Source organism: Microtus pennsylvanicus, chromosome X (genome assembly GCF_037038515.1).
Source record: "Microtus pennsylvanicus isolate mMicPen1 chromosome X, mMicPen1.hap1, whole genome shotgun sequence".
NCBI classification, from domain to species: Eukaryota; Metazoa; Chordata; class Mammalia; order Rodentia; family Cricetidae; genus Microtus; species Microtus pennsylvanicus.
This window is the reverse complement of record NC_134601.1, coordinates 82,553,884-82,570,644: the sequence shown is the minus strand read 5'-3', so window position 1 is coordinate 82,570,644 and position 16,761 is coordinate 82,553,884. Positions and strand designations below refer to the sequence as shown.

The 16,761-nt window shown below is 38.9% G+C and overlaps 1 protein-coding gene across 2 annotated transcripts in view; it reads right to left on the bottom strand.

Moving 5' to 3' along the window:
• Positions 1 to 16,761, bottom strand: part of Zdhhc15 (zDHHC palmitoyltransferase 15) — a 107,156-nt gene that overhangs the window by 80,521 nt on the left and 9,874 nt on the right. The window contains exon 2 of one of the 2 annotated variants that reach the window (XM_075958579.1): positions 8,226 to 8,252. The exons of the other annotated variant lie outside the window; for it this stretch is intronic. Within the exon in view, the coding sequence (XP_075814694.1) occupies positions 8,226 to 8,252 (27 nt within the window). The remainder of the gene's footprint in view (positions 1 to 8,225; positions 8,253 to 16,761) is intronic. 2 annotated transcript variants of the gene reach the window in all.

The following is a 16,761-nucleotide window of genomic DNA, read 5'->3' as shown; positions in this document are numbered from 1 at the left end:
CTAATTAACCAGGTAACATTATTTCCCTTCTCAGATCTTCGATGGGGTTGAAGACTATATAGATGTAGTTACTTTTCTCTCATGACTTGGCCAAGTTATTTATTATACAAGACCTAAGCTAGTTAGAATAGGATATTTGTACTTATTGTATATAATTTCATAGTAGGTTTAGAACTCTCTTATTTAAACAAAAGGGGGAGGTGTTACGGGAGGTCCTCCCACTCCTCCAGCCTATCGCCGCTGAGATACCAGCCCCTTGGGGCGTGGTCTCTCTCCCTTTAAAAAAGCGGCCACTTCCCTCTCCTCTCTCTCTTCACTTCCTGCTCCGCCGGTGACTTGACTTCCTTCCTGGTTACGCAGAGGGTTGACAGTGATCTGTAAGTTTTTTCCCCTTTAAATAAATACCACCCTATTAATCATAATTCCAAACTGGTGTGGCATTGTTTATGACTTACGCCTTCAGCCTGCTACCATACAGGGAGGATCAAGAGATGAGTTATCAGCCATCCGGAAGGACACCCCACTCTCTAGGCCCTCCATACTAGGACAAAACCTTAGCCCCCTCCCCCAGCTGCCTTGGCTTCTTTAGCCCCCCAGCAGGTGAGTTTCCTGCAGACAGGCTGCTCCAAAACCCCTGAGACACAGACAGTGACAGTACAGAGCAGACCAAGAACAGTTCCCAAGAAACAGACAGCCACTGCAAGGATTGGACCCAGATGCAAAGACACTGCCAGCATCAATTGAAGAAAGAGGTGTGTAGGCGCCAATGTAAGAATTCATCCAGCAACCTAAAAACAACATGGTAACACCAGAACCCAGTAGTCATAGAACAGGAAGACTTGATCATCCTATCTCAGAAGAAGCAGGGAAAAAAAAACAATTTTAAATGTAACTTTATGAAGATGATAAAGACCTTTAAAGAGGAAATGGAAAAATCCCTTGAAGAAATGAAGAAAAAGAAAAACAAAAAGTGGAAGAAATCAACAAATCTTTTCAAGAAACACAAAAAAACAACAAGAAAAGACAATCAAATAGGTGAAGCAAACATATCAAAGCTTGAAGAGGGCAATAGAGGCAATAAAAAACATAAACTAAGGGAATTCTGGAAATGGAAAATCTGGGTAAATGCATGGGAACTACAGAGGCAAGCATAATCAACAGAATACAAGAGATGGAACAGAGAATCTCAGGGGTTGAAGATACTATAGAGGAAATAAATTCATAGGTCAAAGAAAACATTAAATACAACAAAATCTTAAAACAAAACATCCAGGAAATCTGGGACACCATGAAAAGACCAAAAGGGATGGAAGAAGAAGAAAAAATCCAGCTCAAAGGCACAGAAATATATCCAACAAAATCATAGAAGAAAACTTTCCCAACATAAAGAAGGATTTCCCTATGAAGGTACAAGAAGCTTATAGAACACCAAATAGACTGAATTTTTAAAAGCCCCCTTGCTATATAATAATCAAAATGTAAAACTTACAGAAAAAATAAAAATATTAAGAGCTTCTAAAAAGGTCAAGTAACATATAAAGGTAGACCTATCAAAATTACGCCCGGCATCTCAATGGAAACCATGAAAGCCAGAAGGTCCTGAGCATATTGCTATAGACACTAAGAGACCACAGATGTACACACAGACTACTAAACCCAGCAAAGCTTTCATTCACCATCGATGGAGAAAACAAGATATTCCATAACAAAACCGGATTTAAACAATACCTATACACAAATCCAGCCCTACAGAAAGTACTAGAAGGAAAACCCCAGCCCAAGGAAGCTAACTGCACCAACAAAAAAACAGGCAACAGATAACCTCACAACAACAAAATCCAAAGACGGGAAATACAAACTACCACTGAAAAATAACAGGAATTAACAATCTATAGTCATTAATATCTCTTAATATCAATGGACTCAATTCACTTATAAAAAGACACAGGCTAAGAGAGTGGATATGAAAGCAGAATCCAGCCTTCTACTGTATACAAGAAACACACCTCAACCTCAAAGACAGACATTACCTAAGAGTAAAGGGTTGGGAAAAGATTTTCCAATCAAATGGACCTAAGAAACAAGCCGGTGTAGCCATCCTACTATCTAACAAAATAGACTTCAAATTAAAATCAATCAAAAGAGATGGATGGTGTGGGAAGTCCTTCTGTATGTGTGTTACTTTTATTGGTCAATAAAGAAGCTGCTTTTGGCCAATGGCTTAAGAGAATATAACCAGAATGGAAAAGATATATATATATATATAGACACACACACACACATATACATGTATATGTACACACACAGAGAGAGAGGGGGGGGTGGGAGAGAGAGAGAGAGAGAGAGAAGAAGAAGAAGAAGGAGGAGAAGGAGAAGGAGGAGGAGGAGGAGGAGAGGAGGAGGAGGAGGAGTCAGGAGAAGTCGTGTAGCTGCTGCAGGAGACAGATGCCTCTGATGGAGCCCACTGAAATTTTGCTGGTAGACCACGACCTTGTGGTGATACACAGATGAACAGAAATGGGTTAATTGAAGATGTAAGACTTAGCCAGAAATACGCTTAAGTGATTGGCCAAGCAGTGTTTTAATTAATACAGTTTTGTGTGATTATTTCAGGAGTCTGGGCAGCTGAGAAACAAATGAGTAACCTCCAACAATTGGCACTAGCATGGGTGACTTCATTCATAAAACCTGAGAGAGCATTCTTTTTTCAAATAGTCTCTGTTTGCTGGAAGCGAGTAGGAGCACCATGGCTCCTTTAAGAGAAGTCTTCCTGATTTAGTGGTAGGAAAACAAACACAAAAACATGCAGTTTCTATATGGCTGCTTCCAGGTATGTGCTGCCACAAGAAACTCTGGCTCTTTCAGGAGGCCAAGCACTTGAATGGGGTTTGTGAGTGGTATGCTGCAAGTTACTTGATGGCAGCATGGGGCCAAATCATTCCTAGAGTTGAGGTGGTGAGCGCAGCTCCCACCCAGCAGTCTCAAAGGCAGTGAACATACTTCTGCCATGTTGGACTGGGTGGAGCCTAAAGGCAAAGCAGCATCAGCCCTATCCACACTGCTTTGCATTTTAAAAAGCGGTGCTTGGTCAGAAAATTACAGATACACAATAATTTTAAAGACATAACACCCTATCTTATTTTATACTAAAATGATAATAATAAATAATATTTATTTTGCTTTTATAAGTATATTATAAAGATGCTCTTCCTCACAATGATACTATGTTGAAGATCTTAACTGCAAATTTTTCCCTCTCCTAACTGTGAAATGAAGATTGTCTTAGCTAGGGTTTCTATTGCTGAATTTGAGCCTAATCCAGTGAACTCATTTTAACTTAATTACTTCAAATAAAGTTATATTCTGGAGTACAGGGAGGTAGACACCATCCATCAATTTTGGGGGGGACTCAAGTCCACAATAGCTTTAATATTTATAAAGTACAACCATTTTTGAGAAGGTAAGTAATTGCAATCATTTAACTTTAAGGAAGAACCCAGAGAATTTAGAATGTAAACCTTCAAAAATCTAATGAATCTGCAGAGGATGCACTGAACTTTTGTTTACAATGATTAATGGTGTTTTGCAAAGATGAGCAACTGTGAACAGTGTATTACTTTTAATTATAATTGGACCAAATGATGGATCATTCCTAATGTGCATGTCATTCTTAAGTTTATCTTTAGCCTTACTTCATTCTTGGTTCTTATTAAATTTCCACTTGTTAGCTTATCTCTGATCCTTGTACTGGTTTGTTTTGTGTGTCCACTTGACAAAAGCTAGAGTCATCAGAGAAAAAGGAGCCTCAGTTGAGGAAATGCATCCACAAAACCAGCTGTAGGGCTTTTTCTCAATTAGTGATAAATGTGGGAGGGTCTAGCCCATGGTATGGTACCATCCTAATGTAGGATTCCCCTCTGTATGCTACGAATATGTTTTATTACCACTGGTTAATAAAGAAGCTGCTTAGGCCTATGGCAGGGCAGAATAGAGCTAGGTGGGGAAAACTAAACAATGCAGGGAGAAAGAAGGCAGAGTCAGCCATGTAGCTTGTGAAGGAGAAAGATGCAGGAATCTTACTGGCAGGGCACAGCCTCATGGTTATACACAGATTAATAGCAATGGGTTAATTCAAGATGTAAGAGCTAACAATGAATACACCTAAGCCATTGGCCAAACAGTGTTTTAATTAATATAGTTTTTCTGTGGTTATTCAGGTCTGGGTGACTGGAAAACAAAAGAGCAGTCTCCGCTTACACCATCCCTGGGCTGGTGGTCCTGGGTTTTATAAGAAAGCATTCTGAGCAAGCCAGGGAAATCAAGCCAGTAAGCAGAGGTCAAAGTTCATACAATATCTGTAATGATTGTTCTGTCTCTTTAAGAGACAAGCCATGTCCACTCCTTCTCTCTTCTCTCTCTCTGCTCTTTTCCCCTTCTCCCTTCCCCCTCCATAACCCCTGAATAAATATCCGACCTCAGTCTGCATGACATGCCTATCCATGTCTCGGTCTCTTACCCTCCCGCCATTGTGTCTCCCTGCCTGGGGCCAGCTACTGCTAGGGGGACAGGCAGCCATCTCTGCCTGGGACTGGCTGCTCTCAGGGCCCCGCTGCCTGCTTCCACATGACCCACTACCACTGCTTGGGGACCTACAACATTTCTGCCTGCTGCCACGGGGATCCTGCAGCATTTTTAATTTTTCCGTTATAGTATCTATCATTGCGATATTTGCTGCAGATGACCTGGACTTTAGCCTCTATTCTTTTTCACAAGAATCAACATTACTAAGTAAAAATATTTTATTTCTTTAAATCTCAACTGTTCTACAATATGTATACATGAACTTTGACCATCTATTCACAAGTGGAATCATGAGGAATTATCGTCCTTGGAATATGGCATACTTCTTAGAAGAACCTTCCAGTTCCTTTCCAATGTTAGTACCAGCAATTATTATCATCAGACAGTAATAGTACCTACTACTACTTCTATTTATCATATACCAGGCACAATGCTAAATTATTTGCTCAGAATATTCATAGAAGGTAAGTGTTATCTTCATTTTACAAAAGAGGAAAGTGAAACCTAATTTAATTTCCCCATGTCATATACATTGGGAAGTGGCAAAGTCAATTAATCCTAGGAAGGTCTGACACCAAAGTCTTACTTATCTGTTAATGTTACAAGTCTCCTAACTTCTAAAGCACTGTTGAAAGAATTTTGAAATTTGAAACTTACTAGTCACATTATTAGTTTCCTGGGGCTTTAGGAAACTAAACTTGGCTGGTTTACTGTGGAGCCTATTTCCACATTGTCCAAAGGTCAGAGAATTGGAACTTACCTCTATTCCTTCAAGGTTTGTGTTTCTACCTCAAACGAAGGTCCCACCTAGATTTAGAGCAGAGAGTTCTCCTCTCCCAAGGTTATTATCAACAGGTGTGGCTAATATCCAGACCTTGTATTTAAGGAATAGAGAAGTAGATATGCTTCTACCTCAAACAAAAGTCTAAGGATTCAACTAATTTCCAGCCCCATTTATGGAGATAACAATGGATTCCTCCCAGGGAGTGGTTTGCCTACAGAATGTTTCGGTCTAGGGTGTGGGTGTGACTTGTTTTTTTCTAGCAACAGAATGTTTAACTATGACCTTCAATTGGTCTGTTCATTTCCTTGTATCATGTTAATGCAGGTTTCTTTTTTTTTTTTTTGGTCTTACTCCTACATTTTGGGGCCAGGGGTACCTTAAGCAATTGGAAATTAATTCGGACGAATTCCAGTACTCACTGAAATTCCCTCCTGATACTTTTCTGTTTCTCTATTTTATTATTTTCATTTGCATCTTCATATTCTTTACTATATTTCCAAATCCCCATGCCTCTACCCTGGCAAGAAGTATTTTTGTTTTTGTTGAGTCTGGTCCCTGACAGTTTATAAAACAGAAATGTATTCCCTCAAAGTTCTGGAGTATACTCTTGCTTAAAACTCCAGTACCAAGCCAGGCGGTGGTGACGCACGCCTTTAATCCCAGCACTCCGGGAGGCAGAGGCAGGCGGATCTCTGTGAGTTCGAGACCAGCCTGGTCTACAAGAGCTAGTTCCAGGACAGGGTCCAAAACCACAGAGAAACCCTGTCTCAAAAAACCAAAAAAAAAAAAAAAAAAAAAAAACTCCAGTACTAAATGCTTCCCTGCTTTTTCCTAACTTCTTTTGGTTGCAGATAAACTTTAATGCTCCTTCAAGGGCACCATGACCACTCTTCCTCCTGACAGTGGGTCTTTTATCTTTCTACAAATGCAAATTTCCTTTAGAACACAAATTACTGAGGCTCAGACTAATCTGGTATGACTTCATCTTGACATGATTACATAATGACCCCAAATCCTATTATAAATAGGGACATGCCCCAAGGATTCAAGTGGCCATCAATTTTGCTGGAAGACTATTTAACCCAGTATAGGAGCCATAAAGGGGACCAAAAATACAAACCTTTTCCAGTATGCTTGACTATAGTTTTCTTCAACTTTGGAGACAATAAAAAGTCATGTAATTTGGAGATTTCCTTTCCACCTGACTGTCATGTTACTTATTTAATTCTACTTTAAAGATTCAGTGTTACTGGAGACAAGTCACAAATTTACAGAGTTTTTAGGGAGCTCAGCTAGTCATTAGCTTACTGTGTATAGCAAGTCTGCTTTGTTAGGTGTTAATGTCGCAGTTGTTACTCTTTTACATCAGGATTCCTAACAAGCAGACTAGCTACAGATACTTATTAGTTTACAGTAGAGCCTTGAGATGTCAAAGTGCTGCTATTTTTTACAAAAATTAAAGTTCAAAGAAGGCAAGTTACCCAATGAACGTCACAGAGCTAGCAAATGGCACAGCTAGATCTCCAACCTATACCTTCTGTTTCCTAAATTCCACTATACCCCAGTACAGAATGTAGATGCAAAATCTAATGTCATTGATTACTGTGTGGATAAATTTAAGAATTGTCAGGGGAAAAGAACTTTGGACTCCTAGAGTCAGAAGAGACAATAAAATTATACATTTTTGTATTAGCAGGATACAAAGCACAATAAGTTATTATTATTATTTGGAATAATAAGAACATTGTTATGCTTTTTATGGTAGAATATCAATTAAGTTAACCCCATCCAGCTGGTATTGAAAGTTTGTAATTGAAAATATTTATAATTATTTAGTATTTATACAAAATGATTTCTGTCTGTAAGAACCATACATAAGAATAGATGGCAACTTAAGACTTGCTCTATTGCTGTCACAATAACAGTACATGTTTATTGAGCTTTTAGGATGTGCTCTGTTCACCTTTGTTCTAACTGCTTTATGTGCAATTAAACTGTCTTCATAACATCTTCACAAATTAGGTAGTATTATTGCTTCTATTATGTATGCAAATAATAGGATGAGGGTAAGATATTTTATTAAGAAAAAAAGAACCAAGCTGTAAATTCAATCTGGCTCTAGAGCCCACACTTTTAAGTACTATTATCCATTGTCTCCCATTCCTACTGCTCTGTTATTCATGTTAAATGACCAATAAATAGCAAAGCAGAATGGTAACACAGCAGATCTTGAATGCTGGGAAGGTCCATGAATTCTAACAACAAACTCTCATGAAATGAGAATTAAAAGTGACATTATAAACTACACTATATATACTCTGGATCTTACTTATAAAATAATATAGAGCTAATTGTTCATGGAGACTTATGATTCGCTTACACATTTTAAATGCAAAGTGCCTCCGTGTTTTTAAAAAATGTATGTAGATCAAGCTAAGATGGTGATGATCTGGAGAGAGCACAAAAATATACAGGAGCTGCGCTGGTCAAGGTCTGTGGGATCCTCACTCTATATCTTAGAGAGGGGATGGGTTGGGAAGAAAGGTCAGGTATCTAGCACAATAATGGCAGAACAAGAGAGAGCTTAGGAGTCACTGTGGAAGAGAATGTGATTACCTGTGTCCACCTCACGATGAATATCATTTCTAATTGCTATTTTAAAGCCAAAAGGGCCACCAAAAATATGATTTGCTCTATTTCTGAGTAAGCTTCATTTAATAAACCACCCTAATTGTTCTAATAAACCAAGTATATTTTTGTTAAAGTTCCTCAGTTTATAGACTTTATATAATTCGCTTTTTGAAAAAGAAAAGGATACATAATACATTTCTAACCAACACAGTTCACAATACACACTTACCTTTTTCTACTGGGCTCAAAACAGTAACTGTGGACAGAAAAGAAAATGGGAGATAGAAGAGAGGACAGGGGAGAGAGAGAGAGAGAGAGAGATAAAAATTAGTGAAATTGATAACGAAGCTATATCCCAGTTAACCCACTATGAAAAATATCATTAACCTGAAAGTCCTCTGCTAGGGATATAGGCCAACTGGTAAAATGTGTGCCTAGCTTCCTTCCGCTCCCCAGCACCACATAAAACTGAGAATGGTGTTGCATGTTTGCAAACTCAGAACTTGGGAGGTGGTAGGAGGAGGGGTTGGCTGACAGTAGAGATCATCTGCAGCTACAAAGTGAGTTGAAGGGCGATGTGGAAAGAAAGAAAGGGAAAGAAAAGTATTTTAATATATCTAACTTATTGAATCTCATAGCTTAGCTTGCATGACCTACTGTGCTGGATAGTTTCATGTCATCTTGGCATAAACTAAAGTCATTTGGGAAGAGGGACTCTCAATTGAGAAAATACCTCCATAATATAGGGCAGTATCCAAGCCTGTAGGGCATTTTCTTAATTGATTGGTGGTGGAGTGCCCCGGCCTTTGTTGGTGGTGCCATCTTCGGGCTGGTAGTCCTACAACTGGTTGTTATAAGAAAGCAGACTGAGCAAACCATGATGAGCAAGCCAGTAAGAATCACTCCTCCATGGCCTCTGCATCAGCTTCTGCCTACAGTTTCTCGTCCTAATTTCCCTCAGGAATGCATGACAAGCTATAAGATAAAATAAACCCTTGCATCCATAAGTTGATTTTTGGTCATGGTACTTTATCACAGCAATGGAAACCATAAGACACCTATCTTTAACATCCTTAGAATATTTAGGTAAGCTACCACTGGGCAAAAGTCACCTAATAAAAAGTCTGTTTACAATAGAATGTCAACTAGCTTATGATTCATTGAGCACTGTTCTGAAAGCAGTAGAGTTGGGACTAGATTCTAGTCTCCGGAGACTTCCCCATATACTACATCTAGCTCCTCCAGTCATCTCTTGCAGGTTTACTGTGAGTTATGTATCATTCCTGTTTAAAACACCATCATACAAATGGGACATATCTGTTTTTATCATCACCATCTGTGTGTACTTGATAAGGCAAGCAGAATTCCAGTCTTAAATCATTTTTGGTTTTTTTTTTTTTTTTTTTTTTTTTGGTCAGAACAGTTAAGAGTGAGAGAAATGGGGGATGGAGTCAAAACAGTGAGCGAGAACATATTTTAGATGCTATTTCTTCAGGCCTTTCATTAGTCATACTTTTTCCTTCTTTTTACATACAAGCTTGTGGTTTTAAAATTATTCTTTGAATGAACATTTGAGTTTTTTTTTTAAATGATACATTTGGTCTGTGTTAAAAATCCAATAACTTGATTTCTTCTTTTCTCTTAATATGTGGGTTTGTTCAGATATGATATAGAATTCTATTCAGCTGAAAAGAAAAATGAAATCATGAAATTTGCAGGCAAATGGAAGGAACTGGAAAAAATATGCTGAGTGAGGTAACCCAGAAGCAGAGAGACAAATGCTTACTGCATGCTCTCTTTTAATTCTTGTTACTAGTTCCGAATCTTCAGATTTGCATACATAACTTGAGTAACAAAAAGTCAAGAAAGTAGAAAAAGACCACTGAGGAAGGGAGGAGGAGTACTAGAGAGAGGACTAGTGGAGCACAGGCGCTGGGAAGGGTGCCAAGAGAAAACGGGGAGGGGCTTGAGGCAGTAAGGATGGGTAATGCAGAGGGAAAGGGAGGAAGGAGAGATAAAGAACACTAAGAATGTTTGAAAAACCCGTAAGAAAACACATTATTTTATAAGCTTATTTAAAATGCATTATATGTTGGGCAGTGGTGATGCACGCCTTTAATCCCAGCACTCGGGAGGCAGTATAGGATATATTGAAAAAGAGTTACCCAACATGGGAGTGAGAATGCTCTCCCAAGAGCCACAGAGTATCTAACAAAAATCCCCCCAGGGCCAGGAGATCCATCAGAACAATATAGGTTATTTCCATTCCCCCTGATTACCTCCCACAACTTGAAGGCATGGCCCTATTGCTGAAAACACCATGCACTTTGGTTACAGTCCAGACCTGGAAGCCTCCTCTCTTAATGGCTAGTTCTCAATGTATCCAAAGGTGCTATGCAAGCTGCCTAGGGAGAAAAGTTATTAAGAGTCTGACCCAGTTGTCAACCGGAGAACCACAATAACAACTGAACTGACAGGATTTCCCAATAGTGCAAAAGTGGCAGTTAGGTCTGAGGACTACAAAACAGTTGTCTAATTGGACTTAAGACCCATTCAGGAGGAGGTAGCTAATTCCTGTTCCTGTAAACCCAGTCAAGAGCCTGTGCTTGCAGAAGTCATAATCCTAAGAAATAACCTACTACTATCATTTTTTAGAATAATCAATCCAGCTTCAATATTTAGATTTCTACTCAAAGATAAATGTACCTCCAGCCCTTATTTATCAAAGAAGCATCTTTTATCAGCGGGGGGGGGGGGGGGGGGGGCGGGGGTGCCTCAGAGATCCACACCTGACCAAAGAGCAGAGAGCAACTGACTGTTTTATGTCTACACCCACCTGGAATATCTACAACACAACCCCTACAACTAAAGTTTGGGGATCATTGTAGAAGAGGGGGCACAAAGACTGCAAGACTCAGAGGACCAGAGCAACTGCAGGGAGAGCTAGTCTTCCTGACATGACCGGGGTGCTGCGCCCATATACTCTAAATATGGTTGCATAGGACCTTCACAGTGGTCATGGAAATGAGGATACAGGAAATTTTCACAAGGCTGTTGCACATCTAGATGAAGAGCCGCAGGCAGTCAACAGCTGCTACAGGAGAATTAGTTTTTCTCAGAGATGAGCCCCCTGATAACAAATTTCCCAATCCTAAGTGGCCACTTCTAACCATACACATGTACATGTGGGCAACACTAACTAGACTCATTATTTGTAGTTGGTTCTTTTTTGTTTTTACACTTTTGATCTTTGGGGACTTGCCACAGAACTCTCAAATAAATACACAGAGACTTATTCTTACTCATGAATGCCTGGCTTATTTCTAACCAGCTTTTCTTAAATTATCCCGTCTACCTTTTGCCTCTGAGCTTTTACCTTTCTCTAGTCTATATACCTTTCTTTACTTCTTACTCCGTGCTAGCTGTGTGGCTATGTGGCTGTTCCTTTCCTTCTCCCTTTCTCGCTCCTTTTGTTTCTCTTTCTCCTATTTATTCTCTCTACCTGGCAGTCCCACCTATTTCTCTCTCCTGCCTAGCTACTGGCTGTTCAGCTCTTTATTAGATTAATCAGGTGTTTTAGGCAAACAAAGTAACAGTTTCACAGAGTTAAACAAATGCAACATAAAAGAATGCAACACATCTTTGCATCATTAAACAAATGTTGCACAACATAAACAAATGTAACCAATCTTAAAATAATATTCCACAACAACTTTTTGTTTTGCTTTGCTTTTGGTGTACACAACAGCAATAATTATCAAAAAGGTCATGAATTGTAGGGAGTATGGGAAGGGGACACAGGAGGAGCTGGAGGGGCCTATAACACCAGTTCCAGGGGGATGCTAGCCTTCGTGGGTACATGCACACATATGTTCATGAGTGTTCACACACACAAACACACACACATATACAAAGACATCCTAAAAATGTGAAAATCTTAAAGAATGAAGTAAGTAAGAGATGAGTTGCCTGGAGACTAATACTAATGACGATTAACTGTTCTGATACAACAGGTGGATTGCTCTTGTTCTCATTTACTTAATTATCTTTAAGTGAAACTCATAAATAAAGCTGTACTTATTAGTGAGGTACCATGTAATGTTTGGTGCATGTATATGATATGTTTTGTTTAAGTCCAGGTAAACAGATTTATAAATTCTTTATGCATAATTGCTTTTAAGTTAATCGGAGGCCCTACTTCTCATTTTTTTGGCCATTTACTACAAGACTACGGGTGAGAGAAGTTCACTTGTTGGTACTGGAATGAGACAATGTATATACAGAAAATGGAGCACAGGCAGCTTTAACTAACTGCAAGACAATTACCATGTAATGAGATTAGATCATACAATCCACATGCAGAAGGAAGTAGATGGCCAAAACAAAACGAACTCAATAGCATTTTTGTCTGGTTGTTCTCTTGCTTGTATGCTTTCCAATTTTGTGTTTTTATGGATTTTGGGGTGTGTGTGTTGTTGTGCTTCTATTTTCTTTTTTTTTGTTAATTCTGATTTGTTTGTAGTTTTTCTGTTTGAAAGAAAGGGGAGGGGAGGGATAAAAATGTAGAGAAATTCTGGGAGAAGTTGGAGGAAAAGAAACCGATCCAAGCACATTTTCAGAAAAATTATTTTTCAATAGAATGACACTAGCTTCAGAAAATGAAATACAAGAAGGAATAAAAAATATCTTTTTAATAATTGTATATGGATAATATGCTGAAGTGGAAATGTTTTCATATATTAGATTAAATAAATTCAAATTAAATATTTAATAAAATATTAATTAAAAATTAATTTCACTTGTGCTTTTTAGCTTTGTTTCCTTCCAAAACTTTAAATATCACCACTATTGTTATGTTTCTATTTGGCAGCCATAACACAGAGTTTCTTCCATGCTCTCTCGACCACATTTGTTGATTATCCCATTAAGCCCCACGTACTCCACTTTTTGAAATTTGTCTTCATGTTCAGTTACAAACAATCAGTAAGCATGGAAGAGAAATGAGAACAAAAAGCTGTTCGATGCTCCAGTCCTCTCCTTTCCTAGTAGTCAACTGAAATTTGAAGAAACGCAGTTATAAACTTGTCTAACCACATCATTCTATAACCATGCACGGCAAATTCGTCATTGAATTTGCTAACTGTACATTTATTCAAGAGATTCCTCATAAGAGATTCATTTTGCAAAAGTTTGAGATGACTCTTACAACACCCTCATTTCAATTATGACTAGAATGTCTTAGTCTCTTTCTAAAAAAAAACTCAGTTCTGTGAAAATAAGTGTCATGATCTTTTAAAATACGGTATTTTCCCCTCCAAAGTTTGTAACTCTTAACTGGAAAATTTGCAAGAAAGGATTTTTCCCTTATATTGCTGGGTTCTTTAAAGAATTTCAGGTGTAAAAATACTTTTGAAATCAAGTTCATTGTCAAGCTCCCATCCGAATGTCTTCTCTTCGGCTGCATTTTCAAGTGTTTGTAATCCTGAGCTCACTCCTTTTCTCGGCTGGTGGCCATTGTTCACCTTTCTGCCGCTGCTCCCGCTCCCCAAGCTCCTCGTCGTCATTTTTCCTGTGGTGAACTGCGCTATGCTAATGTGCAGCTTTCAACCCGTATTTGACTTCTGCCTTCTGCGTGTGGCTCATCTAAACTAATCCCATTACATATTGAATCCTGCAGTAAAGCTGGCCGTGCTCCATCTGGAGAACTCACTGTCCTCACTCATCCTTCTGTGTACACAGTCTCATTCCAGTCCTGACAAGTGAGCTTCTCTCATCCATAGACTTTGGTCTTTTCCACGCTTGGTCAAGAGAAGGTCGACCAAACAGACAGCTGGTGGAAGGAGGATAATTAAGTGCGACCATGCGCACCACAGAACTGAGAGGGGCGTGCAGACATTCAAAAATGTGATGCCTCTTCTTAAAAGGCTGCAAAAACTCCAAGCTTTTACTTCTAGGTGGACTTCGGAAATGGAAAAACAGGAAGAGGTGGCTTAGGTATAGTTGTAAACAGCCTATTTAACGACGACTAAAGGGAATTCCAACACAAAGCCAATCTGCAAAGACTGAGACATTATACTTTTACACATATATTTTACTTGAAGCATCCATGAAATATGTAGAGAGTACAAAGTCCTTGTGTACACAAATAAGCACTAGGAAAACCAGGAAATTTAAACCACAGGCTTATCTCTTCAAAGGAAGTAGATGTTTGTCTGTGTTCCACATGGAATGCTGGGGAAGGATGTAGTCTATGACCTGCTAATCTTTTGCTATCTGTAGGGCCAGGCTTCATCGAGTACCCCAGACTATTATGTTTGTTTCTCCCAAATTTTCTCCCTAGACCTTGAGCATTGTTTCTCAGTCCATTATCTGTAGGGCCAGACCACACCTGTATCCCAAAGACTATTATGAAGACTCTTCTTAGACCTTGAGAATTGCTTCTCAGTCCATAAAACCCATCCTATGGGAGACGTCACTTGCACTTTACAATAGTCTAGGTAACCTCTGTGCTATCCTAGGGTCAGGCCACTCCTGACTCCCACAGGCTTTGCATTTACCTCACTCATTCTCTCTAGACTCTTATCTTGAGCATTGTTTCTGACTTAACAGAACCCATCTTTATGGAAGAAGCCATATGCACTTTCAAAGTTTCATGAGTTCCAATGTAAACAAGTCTTAAACTTTGTTGTACACACAGGATTCAGTCAATTATCACTTAAATATGGCTAAAACAAACTGCCTAGTGTCCGACTTTAGAAGTTCGAACCATTACCAGTTACCTAAGTCACAATGAACCAGATTTCCGTCTTGTTTCTCATAGGTCATTTCCATGCTGGCTGTAAGCTTTTGTAGAAACTCCTACACCACAAGCTGAACACTATTTTTTTTTTTTGACTTTAGTTTCTTTTTTTTTTTGGTATTTTTTTTATTGAGAAAATGAGAAAAAAAAAACAAGTTTCCACCTCCTCCCAGCCTCCCATTTCCCTCCCGCTCCTCCCACCCTTCTCCCTCTCCCCCACTCCTTTCCCCCTCCCTCTCCAGTCCAAAGAGCAGTCAGGGTTCCCTGCCCTGTGGTAAGTCCTAGGTCCTCCCCCTCCGTCCATATCTAGGAAGGTGAACATCCAAACTGGCTAGGCTCCCACAAAGCCAGCACATTACGTAGCTGACACACTATTTAAGGAACAGAGAATTGGATAGACCATGGCTGGCAAAGAATATAGTCTTTAAACTATAGGTTAGTGTGATGATTTGAATGTACCCAGTAGTTTCAGGCTTTTGAATACCTGGTCCCCAAGTTGGTGGTAGTGTTTGGAGAACCTTAGAAGAGGAGACCTTATTGGAGGAAGAATGGCACTGGGAGTGCGCTTTGAGAGTTAAATGCCTTGTACCATTTCCAGCTCACTTGTTCTACTTCCTTACTGTGGATCAAACTGTGGGCTCTTGGTATTCTGCTCCTGCCACCATGCCTGTGCTTGCTGCCATGTTGCCCACCATGAGTGACGCTCATACCTATGGCACCATAAGCCCAAATTAACCTTTCCTTCTAAGTTGCCTTCGACATGGTGTTTTTCACAGTAATAGAAAGGTAAAAAATACAGTTAGTAAGTCATTAAGGAGCAAGCAACTCAACAGGAAATAACAGATTCCATAGAAGGAGGAGAATCTGACTTGCAGAGGTGCCATCAACAGATAAATGGAAATCAAATAGCTATAAAGAAAATAAAAACAAATATTCATAGGAAATGGATGAACTGGAGTTGATTATGTTCCATGAAACAAGCCAACTTAGAAAGACAAATGTTGCTTATTTTCTCTTACATGCAGAATATAGATTTGAACTCCTATATACCTATATATGTGAAAGCTGGGCATAGTGGCACACTCCTTTAATCCCAGCTTTTAGGAGGCTGAGGTAGGTGGATCTCTGTGAGTTTGAGACCAGTCTGATATGTATAGTGAGTTCTAGGACAACCACAGCTACATAATAATATCCTGTCTTAAAAAAACAAGAACAACAACATATATATGGGGGATAAAGTAGAATGAGAGAAGATGGTGAAGTCTAAAGAGATCAAACAGTAGCATGTAATAAGGTACAGATGTGACATGAAAGCAAAAGGAGGGACTATTTTGTGGGTAAGTGACCAAACAAGAGTAAAAGATTGAGAACTGGGGAGGGTGGTTGAGGGCCAAATACAGTATAATGACATACTTGTGAAAATGTCACAATGAAACCAAACTCTTTGAGTCCTAATTTTTAATAAAATAATATATAAAGAATATAAACATCTAGAATAAGAAGAGATTAAAATAATAATAGAGTCTTCTAAGAAAGAAAAGTACAGAATAAGGCAGATTTACCACCACATTCTGCCAGATCTTTAAAGATGAACTATCAACTATTAAAAATGATGCTCAAACTATTCCATAAAATAGGAAAATGAGAAACACAACCATTCTCAACCTCATTATGTGAAGCCAGTATTACCTTAGTAACAAAACTAGATGTGTTCTCTGTCTCTTCCCTCTCCCCCTCTCTCCCACACCCACTCTACCCTCCATACACTAAATTTACATAATGAACAAATAACACAAAAATTCTTAATAGAATAAAGGGATGATGCAACATATGCAAGATAATAAGAGTAATACAGAGCATAAACACACTCAGGGACAGAAATAACATAATCATATCAATAGATGAAAAGGCCTTTCACAAATTCAATGTGCCTTCATGATAGCCCCCGGAAAACTATGCATAGAAG